Source organism: Phascolarctos cinereus, unplaced genomic scaffold (genome assembly GCF_003287225.1).
Source record: "Phascolarctos cinereus isolate Bilbo 61053 unplaced genomic scaffold, phaCin_HiC Scaffold_3;HRSCAF=262, whole genome shotgun sequence".
Classification (NCBI taxonomy): domain Eukaryota; kingdom Metazoa; phylum Chordata; class Mammalia; order Diprotodontia; family Phascolarctidae; genus Phascolarctos; species Phascolarctos cinereus.
Window position 1 is genome coordinate 229,698,931 of NW_027555736.1, and position 16,247 is coordinate 229,715,177.

At 39.4% G+C, this 16,247-nt stretch overlaps 1 protein-coding gene across 7 annotated transcripts in view; it reads right to left on the reverse strand.

Moving 5' to 3' along the window:
• The window catches only part of PAPLN (papilin, proteoglycan like sulfated glycoprotein), a 90,032-nt gene that overhangs the window by 2,820 nt on the left and 70,965 nt on the right, over nt 1-16,247 (reverse strand). For all 7 annotated transcript variants that reach the window (XM_020986336.2, XM_020986335.2, XM_020986340.2 and 4 more), the window contains 7 exons: nt 15,892-16,026; nt 14,869-14,996; nt 14,347-14,485; nt 9,062-9,199; nt 7,946-8,073; nt 7,564-7,672; nt 2,686-2,861 (listed from right to left, as the gene is read on the reverse strand). In XM_020986336.2, coding sequence (XP_020841995.1) covers nt 2,686-2,861; nt 7,564-7,672; nt 7,946-8,073; nt 9,062-9,199; nt 14,347-14,485; nt 14,869-14,996; nt 15,892-16,026 — 953 coding nt within the window. The remainder of the gene's footprint in view (nt 1-2,685; nt 2,862-7,563; nt 7,673-7,945; nt 8,074-9,061; nt 9,200-14,346; nt 14,486-14,868; nt 14,997-15,891; nt 16,027-16,247) is intronic.

Here is a 16,247-nt window from a genome sequence, read left to right on the forward strand (position 1 = left end):
CTACTTGAGGGCTAGATTAGTTCTGGGGAATTCTTGGGGGTAGGACATCATTCTCAGGTCCAGCCAGTGACCTGCTTGGGCTTTTTTTTCCTAAGTTTTGAGTTCCAAATTCTATCCCTCCTTCCTTCTCTTCCCTCCTCCCTGAAACAGTAAGCAGTCTCATGTAGGTTATACATGTGCAATCATGTAAAACATTTCCATATTAGTCATTTTGTGCAAGAAAACTTGGAAAGGAAGGGAGGAAAAAAGAAAAAGAAGGAAAGAAATCGAAAATTTGTATGCTTCAGTCTGTATTCAGAGAACATCAGTTCTTTCTTTGGAGGCAGATAGCATTTTTCATCATGAGTCCTTTAAGATTGTCTTAGATTATTATATTACTGAGACTAGCTAAGTCATTCACGGTTCTTCAACATACAGTATTGCTGTTACTGTGTACAATATTCTGGTTCTGCTCACTTCACTTTTTATCAGATCATGTAAGTCTTTCCAGGTTTTTCTGAAATCATCCTGCTTATAGTACAGTAGCATTCTATTATAACCCTATTATTTGTTCAATTGTACAATCACAATTTGTTTAGCCATTCCCCAATTGGGCATCTCCACAATTTCTAATTCTTAGCTATCACAAAAAGAGCTGCCACAAATATTTTTGTACACATGGGTCCTTTTCCATTTTTTATGATCTCTTTGGGATACAGACCTAACAGTGGTATTGCTGGATCAAAGAGTACATACAGTTGTATAGCTCTTTGGGCTTAGTTCCAGATTGCTCTCCAGAATGGTTGGATCAGTTCACAGGTCCACAAAAAGTGCATTAATGTTCCAGTTTTCCCACGTGCCCTCCAGCACTTAATCATGTTCCTTTTTTATTCTTTCAGATGAATTTTGTTACTGTTTTTTTCTAGTTCTATAAAAACTGTTTTTGATAATTTGGTATGGCACCAAATAAATAGATTAAAAGTATATTAGAAGATTAGCCAATCTGATGGGTGTCAGGTGGACACCTCAGAGTTGTTTTAATTTCCATTTCTCTAAACAGTAGTGATTTAGAACATTTCTTCATATGATTATAGATAGTTTTGATTTCTTTGTCTGAAGAACTGCCTGTTCATATCCTTTGACCATTTATCAGTTGGGGATGACATGTATTCTTATAAGTTTGACTAAGTTCTCTATATATTTGAGAAATAAGACCTTTATCAGAGATATTTGCTATAAAAATTTTTCTAGTTTTTCCTTTCTAATTTTGGTTGCATTGGTTTTGTTTTTACAAAACCTTTTTAATTTAATACAACCAAAATTATCCATTTTACATTTCATAATGCTATCCAGATATTGTTTGGTCCTAAATTCATCCCTTACCCATAGATCTGACAGGTAAACTATTCCATACTCTCCTAATTTGCTTATGGTATCACCCTTTATGTGTAAATCATGTACCCATTTTGACCTTATCTTGGTATATGGTGTGAGATGTTGGTCTGTACCTATTTTCTGCTATACTGTTTTCCAATTTTCCCAGCAAAAAGTTAGATTTTTAGGTTTATCAAACATTAAATTAATATGGTTATTGACTATAATGTATTGTGTACCTAATTTATTCCAGTGATCCACCACTCTGTTTCTTAACCAGTACCAGATTGTTTTGATAATGACAGCTTTATAATACAGTTTGAGGTCTGGTAGTCCACTAGGCCGCCTTCCTTCCCACAGTTTTTCATTGATTCCCTTGATATTCTTTACCTTTTGTTCTCTAGGATGAATTTTGTCACTACTTTTTCTAGTTCTATAAGATACTTTTTCGATAGTTTGGTATGGCACTGAATAAGTAGATTAATTTAAGGAGAACTGTTATTTTTATTGTATTGGCTTGGCCTACCCATGAGCAATTAATATTTTTCCAGTTGTTTAGATCTGATTTTATTAGTATAAAAGGTATTTTGTAATTGTGTTTATATAGTTCCTGGGTTTGTCTCTGCAGGCAGGCTCCCAAGTGTTTTATATTGTCTAGAGATATGTTAATCTACTTGGGGTTTTAAAGGTGTGGCCTGAGACATATCACAGAGCTCCCTCTCCTCCTTTGAACATAGAATTAGAATTAGGCCTTACATGTACACACAGTTGAGTTAGAATACAGAATGCAACTTCACCAGGATGGGGGGAAAGCTGAAGAATCATGCAAATGCTAAAATATCAACCTACCATACAGTTCAGATGTCATATTCTGACCTCCATAAGGAGGAAACCCTTGGTCCAACTGATTGGCAGACCAAAGGCCAGCCTCTTTCCTTCAACAGTGGTGGGCTGTGGTTCTAGCCCTGGCTTTTCTGCTGACCAGCTAGGTGACCTTAGGCAAATCACAACTATTTAGGACTTCAGTTGTTTCCTTGGTAAGAAGGTGGTAATTATATTGGCCACCCTATCTACCTGGCAAGATTGTAGTGAAGATCAAATGGGTTTGAGAGTGCTTTGAAAAGCACATTATAAATGTTTTTATTATTTTTAAGCCCAGATCCTACCTATTTCCAGAAACAATTGGTTCAGTGTAATGGAACATTATAAGAGACTGAATATCCTTGAAATCTATTAGAATGGGATTCCAGTCAAGTTGGCAAAAAGGAGAAAGCATTTAATTCTCTGAAAACAATAAAATAATGAGAGCAGGGACTCATCCCATCCTTTTACCTGAAGGCCTAGGACGGATCACCTTCACCTCTGTACTGCGGCTGACAGCCTGAGTCTCACTGTAGGCACTGCAGGTATAGGACCCTTCATCACGGGCTTGTGTGTTGTTAATCACCAAGGTTCCATCCTGGGACAGGTGGATGCGGTGGCCATCACCTCGCACAGGCACCCCATTCCTGGTAAAGAAAGGAATTTGGGGGTTATGCTGCTGAATGGGATACCACCCTTCAGTGCCCTGGGGTAATCCGGTCCATGGATGACCAAGAAGAGGTTAAGGCAAGTGCTGAAATTTCACCATAATCACAGATATTTATTTCTCAGAAAAAAACAGGCCATTTCTCCAGAATGGAAGTCAGATGCCTTCTGTCAGAGTGGAACTTATTTTAAGAGAGAGGAGAACTGTTCCCTCCTTTTAAGGAGGATCTTCTCATCTAAAGGTCAAGGCAAGATTTAAATAGCAGAAGCCCCCCAACTATCTCAAAGCAAAAATCTAATAAATCACTCAAGCTCAAAACTATGGTGGCATCCTTAAATCTTGCCTTCTCATCACCCAAAATTTGATCTGTTGTATTGATATCAGCCTCTTCCCCATCTCTCTTTCTCTTCCTAGATCCATCACCTTCACCTCAATTCAGGGAATCATCTCTTGCCAGGACTACTGTGATAGCCTTCTAACTGGTCTCTACTCTTATCCCCTCTCCAACCTGCAATTCACACACTGCCAAAATATGTTCTCTAGTGTACATCTCTGATCATGTCACACTTCCCTTTTCAGTGGAATGCCATTCTCCTCCAAATAAAGTCTAAACCCCTTATCCTATTTCTTAAGAACCTCCCCAGTCTGACTCCTGTCTTACTTTTCCAGCTTTATTTCACTGTGCTCCTCTTCACACACACTGTGCTCCAGCCAGACAGGACAACTTTGCCTCTCTCATGCTTTTGCGTGCCTAGAATGGACTCTTTCTCTTTGTCTCTACTACTGCAATCAGTCATTTCAAGTCCCTGATTCCTTCTCTTCCCACCCTTCTCTTGCTGAAAGTGATCTTTGCTCTTAATTACAGTCTGCCAGAAGTTACTTCTGTCCATCTCATCCTCTTCCACAGAGTCTTACTTTCAGCCCCCTATTGTGACATGGAGGCAACCTGGGTTCAGATTGCTGAAAATGAGACTAGCAGGCTCAGTAGCTAGACCTGAGTTCAAATCTGGTTCAGACATTTCCTGTATGACTTTTGGCATGTCACTTAACCTCTGTTTGCTTCAGTTTCCTCAACTATAAAATAAGGATAATAACAGTACCTATTTTCCAAAGTTGTAAGAATAAAATGAGGTAATATCTATAAAGTACTCAGCACAGTGATCACAGAGTAGGCATTATATAAATGCTAACATTATTAATAATAACAAGAATTGGGGCAGCTAGGTGGCGCAGTAGATAGAGCACCGGAGCCCTGGAGTCAGGAAGACCTGAGTTCAAATCCGGTCTCAGACCAGACACTTGACACTTACTAGCTGTGTGACCCTGGGCAAGTCACTTAACCCCAACTGCCTCGCAAAAAATAATAATAATAATGATAACAAGAATAGATTACTTAGCCAAGGTAACTCATGAATCAGAAAAATTAAAAATGCTGACTGGTTGAGGGCAGTGACTGACAGAATGACAAAAAAAGGAGTCAGCATGACAAAGGGAGGGGGAGAAGGTGTTAAGGATCCCATAGTTTTCAGACCATTTATAAACTTTAATCCTTATGCAGTAAGCAGTAAGTAGACATAGCATTAGAAACTGCATCATATTAATCTTGACATTGTCATCATAAATAAAACTAGAAGAAAGAAGGACCTTGCAACTGAAATGGGAGGATGGCTCATAGGTTGTCCTCAGAGAGACAAATAAAGGAATGAGCAGTGGTGGTTTTATTACACACTCAAAGGCAGCAAAAAACATTTCATGGGATGTTGATAAACATTTAGGGTTGTGACAAATATTTGCAAAAGCGTCACTATTAGAATAACTGCACCTTCTGTACCAGCATCTATTGCAGAAGATGAAGAGGCAGATGAAAAACTTGGTAAGACCTTCAAAATTTAATCAGTATATATTTTGGTACTCAGGTGAAAATAGGTGAGGATAAACTGAAGACATGGGTCATGAGAAAAGACTGAAAGAGGTCAGAAACTTGTAGATTATATAGTAGCCTTGTTTCTATATATTATACTTTTTTCAAGAAAATCATACACAAGCAAAATCAGCCCAATTAGGTTAAAAAAAAGGAAAGAAATTTGGAATTATGCAAATGAAGTGACTAAAATGTCCATACTCTCTGACCCAGAGATTTCATTACTGTGCTTATACCTCAAGGAGGCCATTAATGGAAAAGTCCCCATTTACAGCAACTCTATTTTGTGATAGTAAAGAACTGCAAACAAAATAGATGTCCATAGACTGAGGAATAGCTAAACGAATTGATACATAAGTATAATGGAATTTTACTGGGCTATAAGGAATTAGGTGTGTGATGAATATAGAGAATCATGGAAAGATCTACATGCACTGATGCAGAGTAAAGTAAGCAAAAGCAAAAAAAAAAGACTACAAACAACGTAAGTATAAAGAACAACCAAAAATAATCAAAAGTGGAAGGTGCAGAATGACAAAGAACAAGCACGGCTCAAAAGAAGCCACTCCCGCTCTCCTCCGTGTAGAGGTGAGAGGTCCGTGAGAGGGATACACTGCACACGTTGTCAGCCTTTTTCTTTGTATTGATCAGCTTTGGTATTCTTTTCCTCTTTTTTTCTTTTTTACTTTTTGGTATGGGAAGAGTTTCTATCTGAGAAGGGGAAGGAGAGATATGATGGGGAAATTTTGGTGAGAAAAAAGCAAAGTATTTTTTAAATGAAAAAAAATTAACGGAAACAGCTGGAAAAATCTTTGTAGCATATTTCTCTGATAAAGGGTTGATGTCCATGGTAAAGGGAATGTATACAAATAAATGTATGTGTATGTATATAAAAGTCGCCAAAGGATATGAACAAAAAAATGCCAGATTAAGAATTCAAGCTGTGAATAATCATAATACTCCGAACCACTAACAATGAGAAAAACACAAATCAAAACAACTGCAAAGTTCTACCTCACACCAATCATATTGGCAAAGACGGCAAAAGAAGAAAATGCAGTTGATGGAGGGGCAGTGACAGGTGATACAGTGGATAGATAGAACACCAGGTCTGGACTTAGATCTGCCTTGCCAGCCTCAGACACTTTTTTGCTGTTCTTCATCTATAAACCTACCTCCCAGGAGTGTGAGGGTGAAATGAGATCATATTATAAAGTGGTTTGCAAATCTTGAAATGATATCTGTTATCACGTAGTAGTAGTAGTAGTAGTAGTAGTAGTAGTAGTAGTAGTAGTAGTAGTAGTAGTAGTAGTAGTAGTAGTAGTAGTAGAATAAGAATGTTGGTAGAGTTGTGAAAGGCTCTAACCGTTCTAAAAAGTACTTTGAAACCACCCAAAAAAGTTACTAAAGGGTGCTTACAAGTAGGCTAGCCATTTGGTGACGAATTCTTTGGCCAGGGCAACCCATGAAACAAAACAAACAAAAAAATGCCTGTAAGTACCATCAGCTGTATAGTTATCTTACCCAGCGATGTCACTACTAAGTATATACGCAAAAAAGATCCGAATGAAAGGGAAAAAGACCCATACATTCAAAAATATTTTTATCAGCCCTTTATGTTGTAGCAAAGAACTAGAAACAAAGTGAGTGCTCATCAGTTGGGGATTCCTGAATGCATTGTGATATAGGAATAATACAAGAATGATGGATTCAGAGAAACGTTGGAAGGCTTGTATGAACTGATGCAATGTAAAGTAAGCAGGATCAGACTAACAATTTAGTTGGTGCCACAGTAATGTACAGGAAAACTTTAGACTCAGGGAAGTGGCCAGTCACCTGCTTCAGAACACAGGTGATGAAGCATGCCTCCTGCCTCTTGGCAAAGAGGTGATGGCCTAGAGGTGCAGCTTGGCAGGACCTGCAGTGGAATGACAGTGTCATTATCTTCACTAAGTATACAGGTGGCAGCATAGCATGTTCTGTTGGAAATAGAACTAGACTTAAAGTATATATCTGGGTTCTAATTCTTGCTGTGACATAGGGGGCAGCTAGGTAACAGTAGATAGAGCATAGATAGACTCATCTTCCTGAGTTCAAATCCAGCCTCAAGCTACCTGTGTGATCCTGAGCAAGTCACTTAACCCTGTTTGCCTCAGTTTCCTCATTTCTAAAATGAACTAGAGAAGAAAATGGCAAACTACTCCAGTATCTTTGCCAAGAAAACCCTAAATGAGATCACTAAGAGTCAGGGATGACTGAAACAACTGAACAAACAAATGACACTGTAACCTTGGACAAGTCAATGCCTTTAAAATCCTCAGCTACTTCATTTGTACAATGGCAATAGGAAAAGTATTCGTATTATCTGCCTCACAAAGCTTATATGAGGATAGCACTTTGAAAACGTCAAAGTGCTACATTTATGAGTTATTACAATTACCTGGAGTAGGAAATGGCAAAACACTCCAGTATCTTTGCCAAGAAAACCCCAAAAGGGGTCACGGAGAGTCGGATGTGACTGAAATGACTGAACAACAATAATTACAATTATTATCTACACTAGGCAGGCTATGAGACAGCATCTGGAAAAGTGTGATTTGGATACAAGGAAAGGTAGAGGAAATTCTTCTGCTCGTTTTGGAGAGAAGAGGGGGAGATAAAGAAGCCCCTTCCCATGCTCTAGTCCAGTCTAGGCCTTTGACAAATCTCAAGGGTGAAAGGAGGTAATGAGTAGGAACTGAGGGCTTAAAGGGATGTGTACCTGGACCATCTCACATTCACATTGTCTCCTATCACCACACAGTGGAGCTGGGTGTCTTCTCCCTCAGGCACTGTAACCGAGGGTTGTAGTCCTATAATCTTCAACTCTCCTGCAGACAAATAGGGGATTTCATCGTATGAGATATAGAGTGCCCACTCCAACCCACACTCCTCCGCGTCCCTCAGCCCGTTCTACCTGACGTCCCAAGCCCACATGAAAACGTGATCAACAGAGCTGCCACCCTCTGTCTCCTAAACTAGTTGGGTGGGCATGTTTTCCAGGGTAAATGGGCAGTCCTCACGCACTCCTACCCCCAAGCCCCTCAGTATCCATTATTTTACTTTCTGCTCTGGGCTGCATCCTAATCCCACCCTGCCTCTACCCAGAATTCTGAGCTGGACCCAGCGCTGCTCTCTTTCTCGTCCGTTGAAAGCAATGCAGGTGTAGAAGCCACCATCCTCCGTAGTAGCACGACTGATGACCAGGGAGCCGTCTGGCTGCTGTTGGTGTCTGTAGATCAAGCATAGTCATGTCCCTTAGGCCCTGAGGGGCAGAAGATACAGGATGAGGGCAGGGCAAAGCTATTTACTGCAAGTGGGCCAGGTCATAGTCATACTGAGAAGGAACCTCCAAGCTTCTTTTGGTCAAAGACCCACTGGTGACTACCCACAATATGGCAGATTCCTCCTTCCCCATGCCCTCTTGGGCTATCATTTAATATACCTGACATTTTCTAGCTTTTTGTTCAAGAATGAAAGTTTCATGTGACATTTTTTACATTTTATGATAGTTGTTTGGTCTATAAATGAGTTTTCAAATGATTCTAGCTCTTTGCTTTGCTCAAAATGAGTGACTTTCTATTCAGAAATGTTCTCTATGTCTCCATCCTTATTATATCCTTTTAAATCTCTAGTGTCTGATAATTTGGCACAGGGAGACCCTGGTGGTATCAAAAGCCAGTTTGATGAGACTGTCAGAAAGTTATCTCAGTTTCTAACTGGAACCCGGCAGTTGGGTGATGCGGTGGATAAAGCGTGGGCTTGGAATCAAGAAGACCTGAGTTCACATCCAGCCTGAGACACTTACTAGCTGTATGACCCTGGGCAAGTCACTTAAACTGTCTGCCTCAGTTTTCTCATGTGTAAAATGGAGATAAGAGCACCTACTTCCCAGGTTGTTGTGAGAATCAAATGAGATAATAACGTGAGGTGTTTGGCACATAGTACCCACTATATACGTGTTAGTTCAGTAGTCATTGTCATCGGAATAGGTGTAGTAAGGCTTTCTAGCTGTTCTATGTCCAATCCCGAGAGCCAGTGGGGCAGGTGACAGTTGACAGAGTTCCCTTGCAGAGCGTTAGAAGTTACAGTGACGGCAGGAATTTTTCTTGGATGGCCAGGCCCATTAGGAAACAGGCGAAGGTGCCACTTTTTACTCCCATCACCCTCTACTTAGAGGCAGAGCTGAACATGGAAGGAAAGAAGTTAAATAGACCCACCTAGGAGAGGAGGGAGGCTGTCCATCTTTCTGCCACTCAATGACTGGGGGAGGGTAGCCAAATGCTCGACAGGGCAGTTGGACTCGCTGACCCACAGTGGCATCCACCACTCCTGGCTGATTCCTGTCAAAGCTCAACCTGTAAAACGCGACCACCTCCTTTAAAAATGTTCTCTTGTATCTGTTCCCTCTTCTCCACTGCCCCAGGTACCACCCTAGTTTCATCACCTCTGGACCTAAAAAGTGTTTCCCTTCTCTAATCTATCCTTCTCCTTCTCCATTATTTTGTCATTTTAAAAGGTTTTATGAAACCAGAATACAAGAGTTTATTTTTCTTCCAGTTTAAAAAAAAATACAATATTGCCAAACATTTTTAGAAACAGATTATGATAAATCTCAATTCTAGACTATGGAAATTTACATGAAGTAATAAAACTACTTCCTTTGGTTAATGAAAGTTGAACTAAATTTCTCTTCAAGTTATACAAAGTTAGTAGTTTGGGGTAGAGGTAGGGAGTGGGTAGGTGAGATAATGGATAGAGTGCTTGCCTTAGGATCAGGAAGACCTGAATCTGAATCCTGCTTCTAACACGTACTGTTTGTTTGATCCCAGGCAAATCACCTAACCTCTCAATCGCAGTTTCCTCCTCTGTAAAATGAGTTTAATAATAGCATCTTCCTCCCAGGGTTGTTATGAGGATCACATGACATATATGTAAAGCACTCTGCAGACCTACACAAATCTTTTTCAAAACTATATGAACATAAAGATGGTGGAGAGTGAGGAATAGTCCAACTTCCCGCACACCTTGACGAAGCGCCAGACTGAATTCTGATAGGGAAAGCCAACAAGAAGTCACAGTGAGTAATTTTTCCAGCCCAGGACAGCTTAGGGAGCTAGGTCTGCAGACTCTGGGAGGGAGTCTGGCCATGAATTCATGGTGGTGGTGGTGGTGAAAGGAAGAAGGAACATCCCAGTGCCCAGACACTGAAAGAGAGCCAAGATAGGGCATGAGAAAGGGATGCAAAGGGATGCATCTGTAAGCAGGCAGGAACGGGGGCCGTCTGGGAGCTGCCACTCATCACACAGTGCCAAGTCACAGAGTTGGGGCAGAGAAGAGTGGTAGTAAACATTGGTCCTTACTGTGCCCAGGAAGCACATGGTGGCTCAGCCAGGAGCTGGGCGCAGCATCCGTGTTCTGAACCTGGAGCCTCCCAGCAGGCCAGTAGTGGCTGAGGCTAGCAGCAGTTTGCTGAAATTCCCAACCAGAAACAAGCTCTTGGACCCAAACCTGTGTCAGGATCTTGCAGAACCTCAAACCAGGAGGTCAGAGAACAGACCTTGCCCCTGGATCACATACTTTGGGAGCACTAAAAGCTTGCAGGCCCCCCAGCTGAATCTATGAAAGTAATGGGAGCACAGAAGCTCAGGCTGGACATCTCCTTCCTCTCCCCCCAGAAGTATACAGAACCCAGCCCTAAATTAAAATGCAGAGTCAAGGAGTAAACTGGAAGAATGAGCAAACAACCACCACCAAAAAAAAGAATAACACCACCTAGCCATAAAGATAACTATTAAGGTGACAAGGATACTCACGACACAGACAGAAGAAGAAAATAATTCAGAAACATCTATAAGCAAAATCCTCAAAGACAAACACAGCTTAGACAGAGGTCCAAGAATTCCAGAAGAATTCAAGTAAGAGTTCAAGAGGAAAATGTGAAATACCTTATAGGAAAAACAACTGACCTGGAAAATAGATTGAGAAAAGATAATTTAAGAATCACTGGACTACCTGAAAGCCATGAACAAAAAAAAAAAAAAGAGCCTAGACATCATGTTTTCAGTACATCATAAAAGAAAACTGTTCAGATCTCTTAGAATCAAAGGACAAAGTAAAAACTGAAAGAATCCACTGATCACCTCTTGAGAGTAACCCCAAAATGAAATCCAGAGCTCCCAGGTCAAGGACGAAATCCTATAAGCAGCCAGAATTCAAGTACTGAGGAGCCACTATTATTATCATACAAGATTTAGCAGCCACAAATATTAAATAGAGAGCTTGGAATATGATATTCAGAAGGCAAAGGATCTAGGCTTACAACCAAGAATAACATACCCTGCAAAACTGAGTATAATATGGGGAGCTAGGGGGTGCAGTGGATAGAGCACTGGCCCTGAAGTCAGAAGGACATGAGTTCAAATCCGGCCTCAGACCAAACACTTGACACTTACTAGCTGTGTGATCCTGGGCAAGTCACTTAACCCCAATTCCAAAAAAAAAAAGGCAAACAAAAAAAAAACTGAGTATAATACTACAGAGGGAAAAACAGAAATTCAGCAAAATAGAATACTTATAGTCCTGAGGAATGGACTAGAGCTGAATAGAAAATATGACATGAACACAAGAGTTGAAAGAAGCATAAAAAGGTAAACATGAATGAGAAATTATAAAGGAGTAAACACGGTTAAACTGTTTATATTCTTATATGGGTAGATGATACGTTAGCCCCTGATCACCAAAATCATAGAAAGAGTTAAATTGGAGGGCCTGGGCATGATTCTGTTGTATTTGGATGATGTCAAACCAAGAATGAAATGGATGGGGAAAAGGAATGTATTTCACAAAAATCAACTAACAAGAAGGGAACAGGAAGGAGTGGAGAAAATGGATGACACTTGAACCTCAGTCTCGTCTGGACTGGTTATAAAAGGGGAAAAGACACACATCTGGACACAGAAACACATCTTACACAACAGGCAAAAAAAGGAAAGGAATAAGAGGGAAGGTTGATTATATGAGGCATTAGTCAGAAGCAAAATTCTTTTAAAAAAGGACAAGGGGGAGAGAAGAATGAGGATAAGAGAATAGGACAGAGAGAAATATATAGCAATCAAAACAATGTGAATGGGATAAATATCCATAAAAGAAGAGGATTGATGGATGGATTAGAAACCAGAATCAAACAATGTATTGTTTACAAAAAACATACTTGAAGCAAAAGATATACATAGAGTTAAAATAGGACTGCAGCAGAATTTTTCATGCTTCAGTGAAGTTTAAAAAAAAAGGTGGGTAGCAATCATAATCTTAAGACAAATGCAAAAGCAAAAAGAGACCTAATTAAGAAATAAACAGAGAAACTACCTTTGGCTAAAAAAGATATCACAGACAATGAATTAATATCAATAGCAAACATGTATGCATCAAATGGCATAACTTCTAAATTCTTAAAGGGAAAATTAAATGAGTTACTTCATTGATGATAATGACAACTACGGAACAGCATTCCAAAATTTATGGGATGAAGCCAAAGCAGTTCTTAGGGGAAATTTTATATCTCTAAACTCTCATCAATAAAAGGGAGGAGGAGCAGATGAATGAATTTGGTATGCAACTGAAAAAAAAAAATTCAAAACCTCCAATTAAACACCAAAATAAAAATCCTGAAAATTAAAAAAATATATATATATGAACAAAATTGAAAGTTTAAAAAATTGAATTAATAAAAGTAAGAGTTAGTTTTGGGGGAGAAATGACAAAACAAACCATTTGAGTAAGAAAAAGAAAAAATCAAATTACCAACAAAATATGAAAAAGCCAAATTCACAACTAATGAAATAAAAGAAGTTATTAGGATTTATTTTGCCCAACTATCTGCTGATAAAACTGACAAACTAAATGAAATGAATATTTACAAGAATATAAATTGCCCAGATTAACAGAAGAATAAATAGAATCCTTAAATAACTCTTAAAATTAAAAAAAAATTCAACCATAAAAGAACTCCCAAAGAAAAAGATTGATTTACAAGTGAATTCTACAAAATATTTAAAAAAACAATCATTACCAATACTATATAAACTGTAAAACAATAAGAAGGGATTCCACAAAATTCATTCTATCACACTAATATGGTCTTGCAATCTAAACTAGAGAGAGTCAAAACAGAGAAAGAAGGCTATAAACCAAGTTCCCTAATGAATTTTGATGGAAAAAAATGTAAATAAAATGCTAGCAAAGAAATCATAGCAATGTATCACAAAGATTATATGTAATGACCAGGTGAGATTTATACCAGGAATGCAGGGCTAGTTCAATATTAGGAAAACTATAAACATAATTAACCATATCATAACAAAACCAATGAAAATCCTATGATTATTTCAATAGATGCAGCAAAAACTTAGCAAAACACAACATCGATTCCTGTTTTTTAAAACACCAAAAAGCATAAGAATAAACAGTTTCCCTTAAAATAACAAGTAATATTTATCTAAAACCAAGAGCAAGCATTACAGGGACAAGATAACAGCTTTTCCAGTAAAATCAGGGTGAAACAAGGATGTCCATTATCACCTTTCAATATTGTACTAGAAATGTTAGCTGAAGCAATGACAAGAAAAAAGAAATTAAAGGAATAAACATAGACAAAGAGGAAACAAAAATATCACTTTTTGTAGAGGCTATTATGGTATACTTAGAGAACCCTAGAGCGTCAACTAAAAAACTAATGGAAACAACTTCAGCAAAGTTACAGGATACAAAATAAACCCACAGAAATCACCAGCATTTCTGTATACAACCAACAAAACCTGGCAGGCAGAGACAAAGAAATTCCAATTAACCTGTTACAGATGGTATAAAATACTTGGGAGTCTACCTGCTAAGACACAGAGAAACTATATGAACAATGTTTCAAAATGGTCTCCACACAAATAAAAACACATCTAAATAACTGGGGAAATATTAGCTGCTCATGGGTAGGCCAAGCCAATATAATAAAAATGACAATATATAAATTATTTATTCGGTGCTATACCAAACTACCAAAGAAATTAATCTGGATAAACAAAAGATAAAGAATATCACAGGAATCAATGGAAACAAAAATGGAAAGGGCACCTAGCAGTACCTGACCTCAAAATATACTACAAGGCTGTAATTGTCAAAACAACTTGGTACTAGTTAAGAAAATGAGTGATTAGCCACAAAATACAGAAAAGCAAATAAGCACAGTAACCTAATGTTTGATAAATCCACAGATTTCAACTACGGGGAGAAGACAACAAAAACTGGGGCTATTGAACAAAAATCATTGAGAAAACTAGCAGAAACTAGGTATAGACTAACATCTCACACCACATAACAAGTCGAGCTCAAAATGAGTTCATAATTGTATGTAAAAGATGACATCATAAGCACATTAGGGAAACATGGAAGAGAGGGCATATGGCATGAAATTGAAATAAAGAGAGCCAGTGTGGGACAAAAGTAGTATTACCTGGACCCTGGCTGATGGTGCCTGTGGGAGCTGGCGCTCTGACCTTGCCCACCTCCTTCTGTGCCAAAATCTAGGCGTCTGTGGTCCTGGATCCAAGGGAGATTCCTCTCAGGCTCTGCAGGCGCTGCCCTATCATCCTCTATTATGAAGCAGAAGAAAGTGCTGAGGCAGACAAGGGCAGAGAACTTTACAACTAATCCTCCAGGGAAAGCTGAGGCAGGAGTGTTTGTAAGTGGTAAATGGAGCTTGAGAATGGGGTCCTGCCATAGGTTCATGAATACCAAGGAACTGGTAGCTCTGGAAACAAAAACGTTAAGACTCCCTTTCCAGAGGATGTCCCCTGGGTTCCTACAGGGATCACCACTGCTAGCAGCAAAGGCATAGGGTGGAGGGCACTCAATCAAGACAATCCTAAGCCTGATCCCACTCCCTAAGCCTAACCCTTCCCATCCTAGGGAGAGATTGTGCAGGAACAGAGCAAATCCATTAAAAATCCCAGTGGAGGGAGTGTGACCAAGTGACCTGTGATCCAGAGTTGAAGGTGGCGACTGCTGTCCTGGCCTCCCATAGAACTACTGCAAGTGTAGGTGCCAGCATCATCTTCACTCACTGCACTGATGAGCAAGGAGCCATCTGGCTGCTGATGGTGCCTGAGGGAGACCACATATCAAGGAACATCCCTAACGCTTCTAGGTCTCCCAAACCATGCCCCACTGTGCCCTGGCCTGTACCCTACCATGCCTAATCCAGAGTCCCCACCAAAGTGTGGTAGAGGAAAGAACCCTGCTCTTGGAATCAAAAGACTCTGGGTTCAAGTCCTGGTTTTATCAGTTACAGTCACCTCTTCCACCTTGCAACTTTCCCCATTGCAGTTTTGATGTATTGTGTGTCAACATAAGAAATTAAACGGGAATTTGGGGGGAGTTTTGCAGAAGCCGCCAATGACACGTAAAGGCATGACGTGACACAGATAAAGTTTGGAAATTCAGAAATGTATAAAATATAAGTATAGTGTTGTTTAATATCAACATGTTTTATCTTTTAATGCCAGAATAATTCAGACTTCTCTGGTACAAAAGGAGAGGCAAAAAATTTTATGTAGATTTTTCCAGATTGTGGGGGCGCACCCCTAACCCCTGTGATGTGGAAGAGATAACTGTACTAGCTATATGACCTTTGGCAAAACACCTAACCTCTCTGAGATTCAGTTCACTCAAGGGGAAAAATAATACTTTCTCTGCCTTTCTCACAAAGTTGTTGTGAGGATTAGGTGGAATAATGGATGTAACATTCTTTATCACCAACAAACAAACTATACACACATAAAGTGCCATATAAATAATATTTATGTTATGATTAAATATTTACAAATAATTTCCTTAATAATATCCCTAAATTCATATGCCCCATCTGGTTAGACTTGTGGATAAACCTGCCTCAGTCTATCCCTCCTTGCCTGTCCAAACCTCCAAATCTTACCTTTGGAAGGGAGCATCTTGAATTGTAGAGGGTCATTTGGATTGTGGGAAGGAAGAGTTTCTTTACCTATCTGATGATCTGATGGGTTTCCCATTTTTCTGCCATTTCACATCAGGGCTGGCACCTGCCATACAGAAGAGCCGAACCATCTGCCCCGGGGTGACCTGAACCCCAGAATATTCTGTCTTGTCCAAGACAATCCTAGAAAATGGCAGGATGATACATCATGATTATCTCTGTACGTGTGTTATCTCCTTTACTAGCCCATACACTCCTTGAGGGCAGGGAATGTTCCTTACTCACGTCTATACCTCTCTTAGTGCTCAGCACAATTAAATGCTGACCCAGTCTTGGTTGAATGCTCAAGTGTACCATTTTATTATTTCTTTTATCCCTCAGCTGGTTAAGGGTTTTCCCTTTTT